The sequence below is a fragment of the Kryptolebias marmoratus genome, linkage group LG6 (genome assembly GCF_001649575.2).
Source record: "Kryptolebias marmoratus isolate JLee-2015 linkage group LG6, ASM164957v2, whole genome shotgun sequence".
In the NCBI taxonomy this organism is placed as follows: domain Eukaryota; kingdom Metazoa; phylum Chordata; class Actinopteri; order Cyprinodontiformes; family Rivulidae; genus Kryptolebias; species Kryptolebias marmoratus.
Genome location: NC_051435.1, coordinates 2,161,099 through 2,175,979, shown reverse-complemented (window position 1 = coordinate 2,175,979; position 14,881 = coordinate 2,161,099). Strand labels below are relative to the sequence as shown.

At 45.2% G+C, this 14,881-nt stretch overlaps 2 protein-coding genes and 1 non-coding gene across 3 annotated transcripts; all 3 read right to left on the bottom strand.

Annotated features, from left to right (window-relative positions):
* Window positions 1–1,421: 1,421 nt before the first annotated feature.
* trnai-aau lies at window positions 1,422–1,495 on the bottom strand. The gene has a single exon. It is a non-coding gene; the product is annotated as a tRNA-Ile (tRNA).
* Window positions 1,496–2,482: 987 nt separating this feature from the next.
* Window positions 2,483–11,226, bottom strand: cops8 (COP9 signalosome subunit 8). Its single transcript, XM_017428862.3, has 7 exons — window positions 11,083–11,226; window positions 10,370–10,440; window positions 9,725–9,773; window positions 8,955–9,087; window positions 4,201–4,308; window positions 4,055–4,117; window positions 2,483–2,832 (listed from the first exon to the last, which is right to left on the bottom strand). The coding sequence occupies exons 1-7, from the start codon at window positions 11,152–11,154 to the stop codon at window positions 2,753–2,755; spliced, it is 576 nt and encodes a 191-aa protein (XP_017284351.1). The 5' UTR covers window positions 11,155–11,226; the 3' UTR covers window positions 2,483–2,752.
* trim63b (tripartite motif containing 63b) lies at window positions 6,515–7,977 on the bottom strand. Its single transcript, XM_037976231.1, has one exon. The coding sequence runs from the start codon at window positions 7,839–7,841 to the stop codon at window positions 6,810–6,812; it is 1,032 nt and encodes a 343-aa protein (XP_037832159.1). The 5' UTR covers window positions 7,842–7,977; the 3' UTR covers window positions 6,515–6,809.
* Window positions 11,227–14,881: the final 3,655 nt, after the last annotated feature.

Sequence of the window (14,881 nt, the reverse complement as noted above, 5' to 3'; positions counted from 1 at the left end):
TTTCATTTAGTCATATTTTAGTATTTATTTGACTTTTAAACACATTCAGTTTACTTTAATTGTTAATTTTGTCAGTTTAATTGGGAAACAGTTTAATTTGATTATTTTTGTTAAATTCTTAGGAGATTTTTTGTTATTGTTGTTTATTTCGAGCCACAACAAACCAGTTAGTCAAATGAGGAATGGATTGAAGTATCAGCTTTAAAACAACAATTTGTTGTTTGTTTTAATGTCTTTATAATAATTATAATTAAACCTAACCAGGGACAACATAAATCTGCTGCAGGATGTCACAGCTTGACCCAAACTCGTTTTGTGTCTCCTCATCAGGCATCGGGTCACACAGGAACAAAGACCTGATTCAGGTTTTAAAATCAAGTCAAGACCCAAAGTCAGGATCTTAATCTCGTCTCTGTAATGCTCGGGGCGTCAGAGGACTTGTCAGAATAAAAGCCAGAGATTTACTCTGCGGTTCGTGCTTTTAAACTGGAGAGGAATGCTTTGATCCGAGGGACTTCAGCTCGAGCTCTTCGTTCACTTCCCTCCCGCCGAGGAACGCCGAGAACCGTTTATAGGCAACCAGAGGACTGAAAGAATGACAACATTTAAGGTTTTTCACCGGAGCAGAGTCTCCAGTCGGCCTACAGAGACGTTAATCTGCTGCAGGTCTTCTGAGACGATCTGAGATGAACGTCCAGGTGGTCCAAGGAGACAAACTGGAGACAGAGAAGCTTCAGCCTTTCATAAAGACGTTAATTTATCATCTGCAAACATCACGCTGACCAAATCCAACACTTCAGACTGGTTTTACTTCTCGTTTCAAAGACTTCTCTTCACTTCTGAGGTCAAAAGTACAAAAATAAACCGTTCAGATCAGAGATTAAATGTCTGAAAATGACTAAGAACTAACATTTTCCTTCTCCCAGTCTCAAATTAGGATCATTTCCAGTAAATTTGCCAAATTTTGTCTTGAAATACAAACAGTTCCTGTAAATTTACAGGATTTTCATGGCTCATTTTCTACAATGAACCATGAAGTCTGTTTTGTAAAATTGTAGAATAAAATAAAGAAAAGTATGGTTTAATGTTGGACAAATGTTCGACTGACAAATTGCAAGTTTTTACACAAGTGATGAATTAAACATCCGTATTTAAACGACAACTATTTAAAGTGGCTTTCTCATGCAGTGTGTCGTTAAATTGCTCTGCTTGTTTGAGAAATTAACTTTTAAAGATAAAGGATTCTTCTGTTACAGGATGGAAAAGTGAAAACTAAAGTTTTTAACCAGATTCTGCTCTTTATTCACATATAAATTCTATATTTTTTATTACTTTTGGCACATCAAAGATGAAACCAAGCTTACACAGAAAAAAAACAATTACAGTAAACGCAATTAGCCATATAAAAAATAAAAATCTAGTGGCCCGTACGGGGATCGAACCCGCGACCTTGGCGTTATTAGCACCACGCTCTAACCAACTGAGCTAACCGGCCAACTGTCTATGAGCGCTCTTTGTTCAGTTTATAAAGACGATGATATGGGTGTTAATGATAAGATTAACTGTATATGCTGGTATCATTTCTTACACATAAACGGCGCATAAAGTGACAAACAGATTCATGTTTGCTGCTTTATTCGTTTACGGATTTTCACAAACTTTTCCGTTAGCACAGTTAGCTATAGCTTTGCTAGCTACGCTAACTGTGCTAGCTACGCTAACTGCGCCGGCGTAGACTCTCAGTCATCCAAGAATTAAACTACTAAAAGAAGACAAAACAACTGGACCCTTGTTGTGTTGATGAAGACGTTTGACTTTGTTTGTCATGTAAGAAAAGCTCGTTTTCTCGAGATGACACAAAGAAAACTAGCTTGGATAAATCAAGTCGTATCGTTCGCCCCTTCCCGGCTTCCGTAGCTGCGGTTGTTTATATTTAGTTTTCTGAAAACAGACTGCAGCAGATTCAAAACAGGCCTCGACATGAGCTGAAGTCTGCACGCGTTTCTGCACAGAGTCTAAATTTAGAGCCTAAAGCACTGAGAGGAGCAAAAACACAAACACTAAATACAAATTAGAGTCAAAGACTGGAGCCATATATTATCAAAACTCACTATTCTCTGCAATAAAAACCTCAAAAATGCAGACATCCCCTGAAGTGTGATTTCACACTAAATCACATCAAACATCTGCAACTTTCCTTTAATTAGAGCAGACAAAAGAACTTCAGATCCTGCTTAAAAACAGGATGAAAGAAACTAAAAATATTTCTTTTATGTAGCAGATGGCAGCCAGATGTATTTATATCGACACTTCATCAAATCGGATGAAGCTGATTCAGAAAGCAGCTCTAATATTAACTTCCCCGCTCGTCTAAATAAAGCACTCATGTATGACCTTGTATGTGATTTGTTTGCAGCTTCACGTAAACAAAAAGCTGCAACGCAACGATTGAGAGGCGAGTTAAATTCTCAAAAATCAACGATTAGAAACAGCAAAATATTTATTCACCAGTTAAAAACAGAAACTTTGAAATATGAGGTCTGGTGTGCAAACGGCTGAGGCTGTACATGCTGGGCTGCGGGTTCAAACTGTCACAAACGAGGAGTTTATTCTGACAAAAACAAAAAAACAGACCTAAAATGTACAAGTCGGGTGGGTTACAAAGAGCAAAACGGGGAAAACAACCATCAGAGTCCGAGTGAAAACCACAGAGGAAGTCCTGCGGCCGATTCTCCGCCGGCAGCGAGCGGCTTCAGTTCTCCAGGAAAGCCACGTAGTCGGTGAGTCGGGTCAGCTGCTGCTCGTTAGGAACCAGCGCCACCGGAGGAGGATCTGCAGAGGAGGACAGAGGTGGAGCTGAGTCAGAGGAGGAGGAGCCTGACAGCGTGTTCCAGTCTCAAGTTAAACACGCCATCTGAGCCTGGAGGTCGTCACGGCGCGGGCAGGAATGACCTCACCCGTTAAATCAGGTCTCAGAGGCAGAGCTGAGTCAGACGTTTAAAAAATAAAAGATAAACGGCGATTAACGCAGATCTGAGGCATCTGTGCGGCAGATGCTTCAGATCTGCTGAGAGCGGCGAGGAGGCGGGGCCTCCACGAGCTGAAAGGACTTCCTGTCGCAGCGATCTAAGCTTCAGCTTCAGCTGTTTAACGCAAGTCTTAAAGATCTGAGAACAACGGTTCGGCTGTGTGAAGTTCAGCCTCCTGAGAGACGATCGAGCTGCTGTTTGTATGAAGCCGAAGGAAAAAAGCTAAAATTAACAAAACTGATGGAATCAGAACAACAACAGCCGAAGAGTGGCTGGAAAAATGAGTGAAATCTGACTGCTGAAAGTTAAAACGAGCAGAACAGCAGCTAAAATGAGCTGAACAGCAGCTAAAATGAGCAGAACAGCAGCTAAACTAAGCAGAACCGCAGCTAAAATGAGCAGAACTGCAGCTAAAATGAGCAGAACAGCAGCTAAAACAAGCAAAACAGCAGCTAAAACGAGCAGAACTGCAGCTACAACAAACAAAACAGCAGCTAAAACGAGCAAAACAGCAGCTAAAACTGGCTGAACTGCAGCTAAAATGATCAGGAACGGGATAGAAGCTAAAATTAGCAAAACTGTAGCCAAAAGTTAAAAGTAACAAAATGACAGCTTATAGCTAAATGTAGCAACACCATGGCTAAAAGGAACAGGGTGGTAGCTGAAAGCTAAAAGCAGCAAAACGGTAGCTAAAAGCAGCAACATTGTAGCTAAAAGCTAAAAGGAGCGGAACAATAGCTAATAGCCTAAAGTACTAGAATGGTAGCTAAATTAAAAGTAGCGATACTGTAGCTAAAAGCTAAAAGGAAGAGGATGACAGCTAAAACTAGCTAAAAGGAGCCAGTTTGATGAAACAGATCTGAACTGTTTGTAAAGAAAGCATCAAAGTTACAGAAACTAAAATGGCCGACTAACACAGCGACAGAGAGTTTGTTGCCAACGTTAAGGATCAGGTTTACAAACAGACACGAGAACTGATCCCAGAACAGCTAAAACATCTTCAACGCGGCGACGCTGCCCCCTACCTGGCTTCTTGGGCATCACCATCCTGGTGGCCGGATCTGCCTGCCAGCCTTGACTCACCACTCCTGCAGAAACACAGAAACACAGAAACGGACTCGTCAGAGGAGGAAACCGGGTCAGAACCGGCTCAGCAGATTCAGCCTCTCACCCTTCACTGCTTCATCCACGGAGTAACCCACGAAGGCGGCGAAGTCCTCGGCGGTGATGGACGTGTACGCCTGAGCCACCAGACTGTACGCTCTCTGCCGGGTGCTCTCTGTGGAACAACAACAACGTGTCAGGAGCGGGTCGGGTCAGAACCGACCCAAACCGACCCAAACCAGCCCCTCCAGGAGAGAAAACTGGACTCTGAGTCCCCCTGTTGGTTTCAGCTGCTCGTTCAGGTTCTGCTTCTTGAAGCTTTTACATTTTTTAAACTTTATTTATAAAAACATTCCTTTTTAAACACACGGTTCTCTTCAGTTCTGCTGATTCTACTGCAGTTGATGTTCCAAGTTCTCTTTTCAGGAATATGCTAACGTTCCGCTAAATTCAGTTAGCTTTTTGCTGCTTTGAAGTTTTAGCTAGCATTGTACAGCTTTTAGTTAGCATCTTGCTCCTTTTATGTTCTGAGTGGCGTAGAGGAACCCGACGCTCCTTCCAGGACCCACATGATTGAAACCTCATTTAAGCTGCTGAACCTGCTGCTGTCGGCCATCTTGTTTTGCTCCTAGAACTCCTCGGTGTTCTTCTGAACTAAACTGAAACATGAGACCGAAGCCCCGCAGCACGCAGCTCCAGCTGTGGAGTCCGTCGCTGCTGAGGTCGAAGGTCACGCTCCACTGGCAACTGCAGGGTTCCACAGGCAGTGCGAAAGCAAACACTTAGAAATGCTCTCTAGTGGGATGATGGACCTTAATGTCCTTATCACCACTTAGATCAGTGGTCCATCCTGCAGGTTTTAGATGTTTCTCAGCTCCTCAGCAGCAGAGAAACACCTGAAACCTGCAGGAAGGAGGTCCTCCAGGACCAGGACCAGGACCAGGACCAGGACCAGGACTGGACCCCACCGCCCCAGAACCATTTGGTCCGACTGCACCAAAGGGTCAACATGAACCAAGATTAGACGACCTTTTCTGTCAGTTCAGTGGGTTTTAGTGTGATCCTTCATCTTCTCCTTGGAATAATTTTGTCTCATTAGCGTAGCTGAATTAGCCGAAACTTTAGCTGAATTAGCTTTAGCAAAGGTTAGGTTTAGCTTGTTAGTTTATTATATCTTAGTTTGGTTTTCCTCAGTTTATTTCAGTAGAACTTAGTGAATTTTATCCTGCCTTTGCTCGTTTAAACTTATTTTATATTTTAGTTTAGCTTGTTTTAGATAAATTTAGTTGTTTCTTTAATCTAAAACCTTCTGACGGCTTTTATTGAAATGTTTTAACTCTTAGTTAGCCTTATGGTGCCATTAGTTTTAGTTTAGTCTATTCTGGTTTTTATCATGTCTGATCTGTTCAGCTGAAGTTTTTAACTCTTAGTTTAGTTCATGTTAGCATCAATCTTATCTCTTATATCTAGTTTATCTTTAGTCTGACTTGTTTTAGATCAGGTTAGTTTAGCTTTTAACATCCTAGTTTCCCAGCTTAGTTTTCCATGTTTGTTACTTTTAATCATTAATGCCATTTAGATCATCTCAGCTCATGTTTTAGGTTTAAGGCGTCTGTAGACTCGGCTGAACTCAGTGTTTCTCTCTCTGCCGGAGGAAGTTTCCGTTCTGCAGGACGCTGAGCAGAAGCAGATGCTTCAGATAAGCCGGGCTCGTTGAAGGCTTCGGCCCTCTTTATCTGGAAAATGTTGAGATTACTCCGAGCGTCGGGGGGCCTCACACCACCGCACGCTGACATGCTCCGGCAGCCATCACACGAACGCCTCGGGGTCGCGTCCTTTCGGCCTTTGTCGCCTAGCAACCGGCGGCTGTGTACCAACAGGAGCAGAAGACAGCTGAGCTGTTCTTAGAGCTCCTCCGAGGAGAAGCAGGAACTTAAAAAGCAGCGACAGTTCGGTTGATGTTCCTCTGTTAATTAAGCGTATCTGGGTATAAATAACGGGCAGCGGGCGCTCTGACCCTGAGAAGCAGGTCACTTTCAGGGGATTTTTGCGGCTCACTCCCCAGGAAGTATTTTTACCGCGGCCTTTGGACCAGATGGAGCAACTGGAGCGTCTTTTCTTAGCGCCCCGGTCGGGTCGGAGGTGCTGAGTGGCTCAGAAACAGGACCCGGCCCGTCCTCCCTGAACCGGCTATTCCTGGGTCGCGCTCACCTCTTTAAAAATAGACGCGACTTTTCACCAGCAAAGGCAACGCAGACGTGCCGGGGGGGCCGGGGGGCTTTTATTAAATACAGTGAACGAAAACCAAACCCAGGGAAAGGTTTTCATGTCCCGGTTTTACAGAAACCACCTTCGAATCGAGCCCGGAAGCAACCAAACGATTAACTTCATGCAACTTTATTTCAAGTATCAGTAAAGACAGGTTTGGTGACAACATGTTTGTTAAATAAAAAGAAAATAAATATTTCCATGAACTACAAATGTGCAGAACATTAAAACTCTAAACTTTTTTTTTCTTTTTTCCCATTGAAGAGGCTTTAAAGTACAAAAGTATAAAAAGAGTTAAAGAAACAAAGACTGACATCAAATATTGCACTGATAGGATCGACCCTGACCGTCTGAGTCCTCCTCACAAACACTCCTAATTTAAAAGCACATTTCTAACTTCAGCTCCAGTTATTCTTCCTCCTCCTCTGCATCCTCAAACTCCTCGTCGTCGCCGCCGGATCCGAAGCCCATTTTAGCGAGGACCGCCTCCACGTGTTCCGTGGACAGCGTGAAGTGGTCCATCTTCTCGAAGCCTGGCTCGGGCCTCTCTTCACCCAGCGAGGCCTTGGCTGCATCTTTGGTCTTTGTGATCAGGCCCTTGGAAGCCAGCAGGAACTCGGCAGCGCCGCTCTGCTCCAGAGCCCTCACGGCGCTGTCCGTCAGCTCCGTGCTGGCCTGCAGCCGCTCGCCGTACCGCTGAGCCAGAGCCCGCAGCGCCGCCACCTTCTCGTCCTGCTCCTTGCCGATCTGGTCGAGCAGGACGGCCTTGCGCTCCTCCAGGATGGCGTACAGCAGGTCGAAGCGCTCAGCGAGCCCTTGCTTCGCGCGCTGAGCGTTCTCCTGCACGGCGCGGCAGGCGTCCTCCAGCTGGGTCAGCAGAACCTGCAAACGGCTGTTGCTGGCGACCAGAGCGTCGATGGCGTTGCTCAGTTCCCCTTTTTGGGTCTGGTAGATGGTCGGCAGCGGCGCCACCTCGCAGTCTTTGTGCTGGCCGAACACTTTGCACATGGAGCAGGTGGGAACCTGGCAGCTCACGCAGTAGATGTTGATTCGCTCGTCCTCGTGCTCCTGGCACATGGGCTCCTTCGACTCTTTGGGCTTCAGGGTCTCCGTGCTGTCGCTCTTCCCTTCCTGCTGCTGCTTGTAGATGTCGATGATGTTCTCCACCAGCAGGTTGCGCTGGAGGCCGTGGACGCCGTGCCGGTCGAGGACGACCTCGAAGCGGCAGGTGGGGCAGCGGAAGACGCCGCCGGAGAAGCGGTACGGGTTGCGGGAGTCGTAGAGGTCGCTGGCGCAGCTGCGGCACAGGTTGTGCTGGCAGGGCAGGATCACCACGGGCTTGGTGAACATGTCCAGGCAGATGGGACAGCTCAGCTGCTTCTCCAGGCTGTCCATGGGGCTGGGGGGTCGAACCAAGGATCCTGTCCTCTGCACGTCCATGGTGACCCAAACCTAAAAGCTTTGTCTGAGAGGAGCGCAAACTTATCTGTGAAGTGCTCGGATCTATTCTGGTCCTGAGCTCGGAGCGCCGGCTTTTATACGAGTCCTCCCAGCTGGTGACACCCGATCCTCGGCAAACATTCCTGACCGCTCCTCCGGCCCGGGATCTTTTCACAGAAACATCCCCCCCCCGCCCGGTCACGTGTCCCGGCGGGCAGCGCAGACAGAACCGGGCCGAGACAAACAGGGCGCATGTGACGGGCTCTGAGAACCCGCGGCGGAGGGAGGCGCTCGGACTCGCCGGTAAACAGGCGAGCGTCAACATTGGGGTTTTCCACAACAGGTTTCATTTGTTTTCCACGCAGGAAGTGGTTTAGATCACTGTCCGTTTTCAGCCCTGACATGTTTATCACTAAGATCTTCTCAAGATGGCCACTGCAGCTTAGCGACCTCAGGCTGAGCGGATATTTGGAGTGGTAGTAGCTGAGAGTCGTCTCTATAACATCCTCTGAGGGAAGAGCTCAAAGCTGATTTCTGATTCTGTCTTTTTAAACTAAAAAACGAAGCCGAGGCTCAAACTTTAATTATTAACCCTCCTGTTCTGTTTGGTTCTGAGGAAAGATCCCGTTTAACTGAATCTTTCCTACAGACCAACTGAACCGAAGAGGCTGTTTTTATTTAAAGTGAATAAAACAGGAAACAAACCTGATTATTAATTAGTAATATTTGTCTTTTTTAACCTAGAAAACAAAACGCTCTTTAAATAAACCGATTTATTTAACCCAAACAGAAACGTTTATCTGCTTTCCTCCATAAAGCCTGAATAAATCAGCTTTATGAGAACTAAAAACACATTTCATAAAGATGAAATCCTGGTTGCGTCAGCCAGCATGTGTCAGCAGGAGTTACCAAACGCTGTTATGATGATGTTTATCAGCGTCGACACTGTAAACATCAAGGAAAACTATTCTTAAACTCTTGCTCAACCGTCACATGTGAGGAGGAGCGACATCAAACCGTCAGGCAGATCACATGCTGCCTGTTTATTTGGCAGATAAATGATTCATTTACTCCGACGTTCTCTGGGAGGTCGGACGTTTCTCCTGTTTTTACCTCGAAGGGCCTCCATGACGGGCAGAATGCTCTCCGACCACTGCTGGGCTGCGATGGCCGTGTAGATCCCTGGGAAGTCTCTCTGCCAGATGTGCTGGCCGACAGCCCAAATCGCCGCCAACTCGGGGTTCGCCTGCGAGCGACAAGAGACGAGGATAAACCGAGAGCCAAGGTGATTTCAAGCCTTCGCTGCGGCGGCGTTCGTGTGTTTCGATCCTCGGATCGTCTCAGAAACACGCCGGCCGCAGTCTGGCTTCAGAAAACTGAGCTTCCAGGAAGAGAAACGTGTGAAAGATCAGCGACAGCTGCTGAGGGGTTTGAAAGAAGAAAACACATTTTATCGGGGGGGGTTAAAGTTTTCCAGACTTTTATTTGACTAAACTGTGTTTCCAACACAGACAAAACAATTAATATCTTACCTGTTGCAGATACGTTACAGTTTTTATTTACACCAACGTCACAACAGTTGTCCCAACAGGAAGTGCTACAGCTACTGAACCTTAATTTCCTCATTAGCTCATCAGTCCAGTCAGTCTGTCCTGCAGGTTTGACCTGCTCCTCTGCTCCAACACACCTGTTTCATGGTTAAATCGCCTCTTCATGTTCTGTTATGTTGGAGCAGAGGAACAAGGAAAAGCTGCAGGACCAGGACTGACCTCCCCTGCCATTAAAGGAGGCATCTACAGCAGGTAAGATACTCGTGTTCCATGAGCTTCAAGCAGAACCCCACTTCATCTGTCCCCATCCCCGTGATGTTTGAACAGACTTACTGATTTTATTGCCGGGGGGATCCTCTTCCATAGATACCGGGCATTATTCCTGAAAGCACACACAGAGTTTAACCTCACAGGAAATAAATAATAAGAAGAAGAATTTACAGCCGAGCAGACAAACATCGGTGTTATCTTTGAGAAAACTTCCATAACCGATCCTCATCTCGTGTTTTTGTGTTTGTCACACTTTGTATTTATTAGAGAGAACCCAAAACAATCCTTAAAAGCCCACTTTTTAAATAAAAACCCTGCAGATTACCAAACACAGACACGGATTAAATTATTGGACTCCAGCCGCTCCAGAAGGTCCGACTCCTCCGAGTAAACAAACCTGAGGAACCGTTTTCTGTCGTTTCTGGTTCCTGTGGTTCCCGGGTCGTGTTTCTGTCCTTTAAAAGCTCGTTAAACCGATGATGAAATGATGAGTTTTCTAAAATGCACGGCTCGACATCAGGATTCACGGGAAGCAAAACTTACAGCTAAAGTCTCTGAACGTATGAATGAATCTGAGTTTGCTGGCAGGAAATCAACCAGAATCAGAGTTTCTTCCAGTGATTCCTGCTGTCAGATGTCCGTGTGTGTGTGTGTGTGTGTGTGTGTTATCTGAGCACGTCTCTGCCCACAGCTTGGAGATGAACTTACATGTCATTGTTGAGCAGATAAAGAGCCAACAGCTGAGAGTAGACCTGAGGTGTCGCGATGCCCCCTGGAGCCTGTCAAACATCAGTGCAGGCATTTCAGGTTAAAACTCAAATTAATTAACACTTCTGTCATTAACACCACAGATAACCCGAGCAGAGAAGCTCAAATGCTCAGAAATATTATAACTTTACAATAAAATACAATTTAAAAAGCTGTTTTTCTGACAGCAGAGCAGAAACAGTTTGAGTCCTGTTAGCTTCTGCTAACATTAGCTCCTTTTTTCTGACATTATTTATTTTCACATAAACACACAGATAGTAAAGGTTAACCTGCAGACACACTACTGAACCAGTAGAGTCTTTAAAGCCACCACAGTTCAACCAAAACAACCAATAATCTGAACTTTAGCTCGTTTCTGGGAGGTTTTAGCTAACAGAGCAGCTAAAACTGTGAGCCGGCAGGAAGTAAAGCATCCAGAGAAGCTGAGAGATCTCTCCGTCCTTCATCCAGACATTTTTACAGGGTTATAAACACTCAGCTGGTTTATTTGAGCTTATTTCAGCTGCTTTAAGAGCCTCACGGATTCCGGGTTTGGGAGTTAAAGAATCCTGATCAGTTTCTCTGAAACATCAGCAGCGATTAGAGCCGCTGATGGCTGAAAACACGACCGGAAGTCAAAGCTTCACGCAGAAATCTAACATTTCTCGGCTCACCTCCAGCTCCTGGGCTTCACATTGCTCCAGTAATTTATCGAAATGTTCCTCCATGGTGACAGCAGCAGGCATGATGATGATGACGGTCTTCCTCTGGAGCTGAAGGGCCGCTTTCAGGCAGCGCCGCGGCGGGCGGTCGCCCCCTGCCGGCGGGCGGCGGAACTACAACAACACCGGTGATGCTGACTTTATTTGATAACTTTATAGTTTTTAAATTATTTACCTTTGTTTACAAATATTTCCCCCACAGAAATACACTGAGGTCTCTTTAATTCATGCAGGAAATATTGTTCTTTCTAAAATCTGACTCTGATTTATGTCTTTCTAAGCTAATGTTAGTTATCATTCTGCTACTTTTAACCAGCCTCTTGGAACATTTAGCTTTTAGCTACTGTTTGGCTACTTTTATGTTTTATCAAGGCTTTTGCTACATATGACTTATACCTATTGTTCTGCTACCTTTAGCTAAGCTAGCTTTTTATTACGTTTAGCTTCTATTTAGCCTTTTGATACTTTTTGCTAGCCTTTTTGCCACTATTATCTTATTGCTAGTCTTTTGCTGCTTTAAGCTAGCGTTGTGCAACATTTGCAACCTTTAGTTACTGCTCAGCTACTTTTAGCTTCTAGCAAAGTTTTGCAACATCTGACCTATATCTATTGTTCTGCTACTTTTAGCTTAAAGGTAGCTTTTTGATACTTTTTGGTTTTAGCTAGCCTTTTGCAACATTTGGCTTTTAGCTACTGTTCTGCTACCTTTAGCTTTAAGCAAACCTTTTCATAAAAATTAGCTTTTAGCTTCCAGCTGGCTTTTTGACACTTTTAGGCAACCATTTGCTACTTTTAGCTTTTAACCAGCCTTTTGACACTTTTTGCTGGTTTTCTGATGCTTTATCTTTTAGCTAGCCATTCGCTACATTTAGCTTTAAGCTTGTGTTTTGCCTCTTTTAGCTTTACCAGCTTCAGCTTCTTCAGCCGATCTGAAGTCATTCAGTGCTCAACATCACACTGTTGTCTGTAGTTCTGTGGTTTTTATTGTTTGGACATAATTTATAACATTTAAATATTTTTATTTAATATTTATTATTAAGACCCTGAAGGGTCAAAGGTCAGACAGCTCCACCTACAGGACAAAAGAAACTGGGACACCGTTAGCCGTTAGCATGAATGGCTAAGTGCTGAGTGTATTCTTTCATGAAACCCATCATGTTTATCCCTCCGAGGCGCTTCAGTGTCAGTGCATCATCCTCCTCCTCCTCCTCTTCGCAGCATCTCTGATCACGTCAGGATCCTGGGATGGTTAGGGCCTCTGATGTGGACGTCCTGAGAGACTTCCCTCCGTCCTCCTGCAGTTAATATTTTAGCAGCTCATCGTCTTAATGTCTCTTATTTTCAGATCCTGTTGATCTCCAGACCTGAACCCCACTGAAGACCTCTGGACCACGATGAAGAGGAGGATGGAAGATCTCGAACCATCGAACAGCTGAGCTGATTGGACAAAATGTCTCCAACATCAATGTGGAAGCTGGGATTAAAACACAGATCGATTTCAGAGTTATTGCGGTGTCTAAACATGAAGATAATTTAGTTTTGTTTGCGTTCTTCAAGATCAGTTTCTCAGTTCTGACCGTTTCTGATAATAAAACCTCGAAATTATAAGATTTTTATCTGAAATGTCGTCGCAGAATAAAAGAAAAATGTTGTCAGTGGTGTTTCAGAGCACCAACTGTCCATAGTTTGAGACATCTGTCCTCTGTGTAATGTGCAGCACTCAGAGTCTGTGCTGGGATCAGTCTCAGCTACTACCACACCAAACTTTACCGTCTGACTGCTCAGCTGACTTTACTGTTTGTGACACAAAGAGAAGACGTTCTGCTTCCTGTCCAGAGTCCGTCCACATCGTCCCCCTGTCCCCTCGCCTCCCTGTCCCCTCGCCTCCCTGTCCCCTCGCCCCCCTGTCCCCTCGTCTCCCTGTCCCCTCGCCCCCCTGTCCCCTCGTCTCCCTGTCCCTGACATGAACGCAGGGGAAAATATTGTCCAGAGAGCGAGACCAAAACCAGACACAGAGACAACAGCTGAAGGTAAGTGTAATTTATTTACAGGTGTCTATTATAGATATATACAGTGCGATGTTCATGGAATGATCTGCAAAGTAAGAGGGACAGGGTGAGTCTCGGGTACCAATCCTAATATCAGCCGAGCGCAGCGAGATGGCTTGTTAATGTTCTTTTGTCCTTACAGGTCCAGGAGGTGTCCAGCAGTGTGGAGGAGATGACGAAGGTGTTAAGTGATCCAGAGGTCGACAAGCCAGTAATCCTGTCCAGGTGAGTGTCCAGAGTCCCAGGTAAGTATCCGTGATAATCGTAGTCCCGTGGCGTGGCGAAGAACCTGAAGTCAAGGTACACAAAGAACGTAGTCAATAAATAATCACTTTAGGTTAGAAACTGTGGCTGCGAATCTAACCCAGGAGGTTCGATGCTCCAGCGAAGGTCTGGTCTCAGTTGGAGGCTTAAGTACTGGCAGTCTTCAAAAACTGGCATCTGGATCACCTGTGAACAGAAGGTCTGTAGGAGCCGCCCCAAGGCGGGGCTAAAAACTCCAGATCCCTACAGTCCCCTCACCTCCCTGTCCCCTCATTCTCCTGTCCCCTCGCCTCCCTGTCTCCTCGTCCCCCTGTCCCCACGTCTCCCTGTCCCCTTGTCCCCATGAGACTTTCTGCTCTCGTGTGTTTCCTGCTGAAATGAGACGATTGACCTGAAAACTGTTCAGACAGCTGCGGCAGCTGCACACATGTCTTTATTCTGTCTTTATTGTGGACGGCAGAGTGGTTTCTAAAAATAAAAAAGGATCAAAGACTCTTAAAAACTGCCCTTTGGGTTCGAACAGAGAAAGCTTTCTAAAAATAAGCGTCGCTCTCCGGTTTGGAGAAAAAATCTCAAACTTTCAGTCGTTTTTCGAGCCTCTCTGACAGAAACGGAGCAAAAACAACTTTATTTGTTGAAAACTGAGACAAGCAGTTTGATGTTTGACGGGATTTCATTTAGTTTCCCTCGGGAACGCAGTGCTCGCCGCCTCGCTCGCCATCTGTCAGCACTCTGAAGATCACTCTCAGTCACCACCACGCCCAGCTATGACGGGTTCGTCTGTTGTAGTCCGTTACAGATCCTACAAAATTAAAGGCCGAGTTAGGAGTTAAAGTTAGTTTGTCTGTGATGTTTTGTTAACAGGCAGATTCGGCGGCGGGTGACAAGCATTCACCTCACATGAAGATAAAACAGGAAGTGAAAGAAGACAAAACAACAGAACTTCCTCCAGAAGAATCTGAATTTCTTCCCATGAACCCTGACAGCCTGGAGACTCGTTCTCGGCTTCATTGGGTTTGTTTTTATTTTATATTTTTATTTTTCTGACCTCCGTTTCCTGAAGTGTTCCTGCTTCTTCGGCCAGCAGCCAACTGGACCCGCCGGGCTTTCAGAACAGAACAACCGCAACAAACCACCGGATTATCCTCAGATTAGGACAGATTTGCAACTGGCCTAAATTTTGTCTAATTCTGCAGCTGTGATCAGAAGCTGGAGTTTAATGTGTAAAAAACCAACTTTCTTCTTTTTCTCTTATGATCTTTTCTGTAAATAAAGAGCTGCTTTATTAAAAGTTTTCTGTTTCATTTAAATTTACTGATAAAAATTTTATTTCTTTGTGTTTGAAAAACAAACAAATGATTGGATGGATGGATGGATGGATGGATGGATGGATGGTTGGATGGATGGATGGATGGTTGGATGGATGGATGGATGGATGG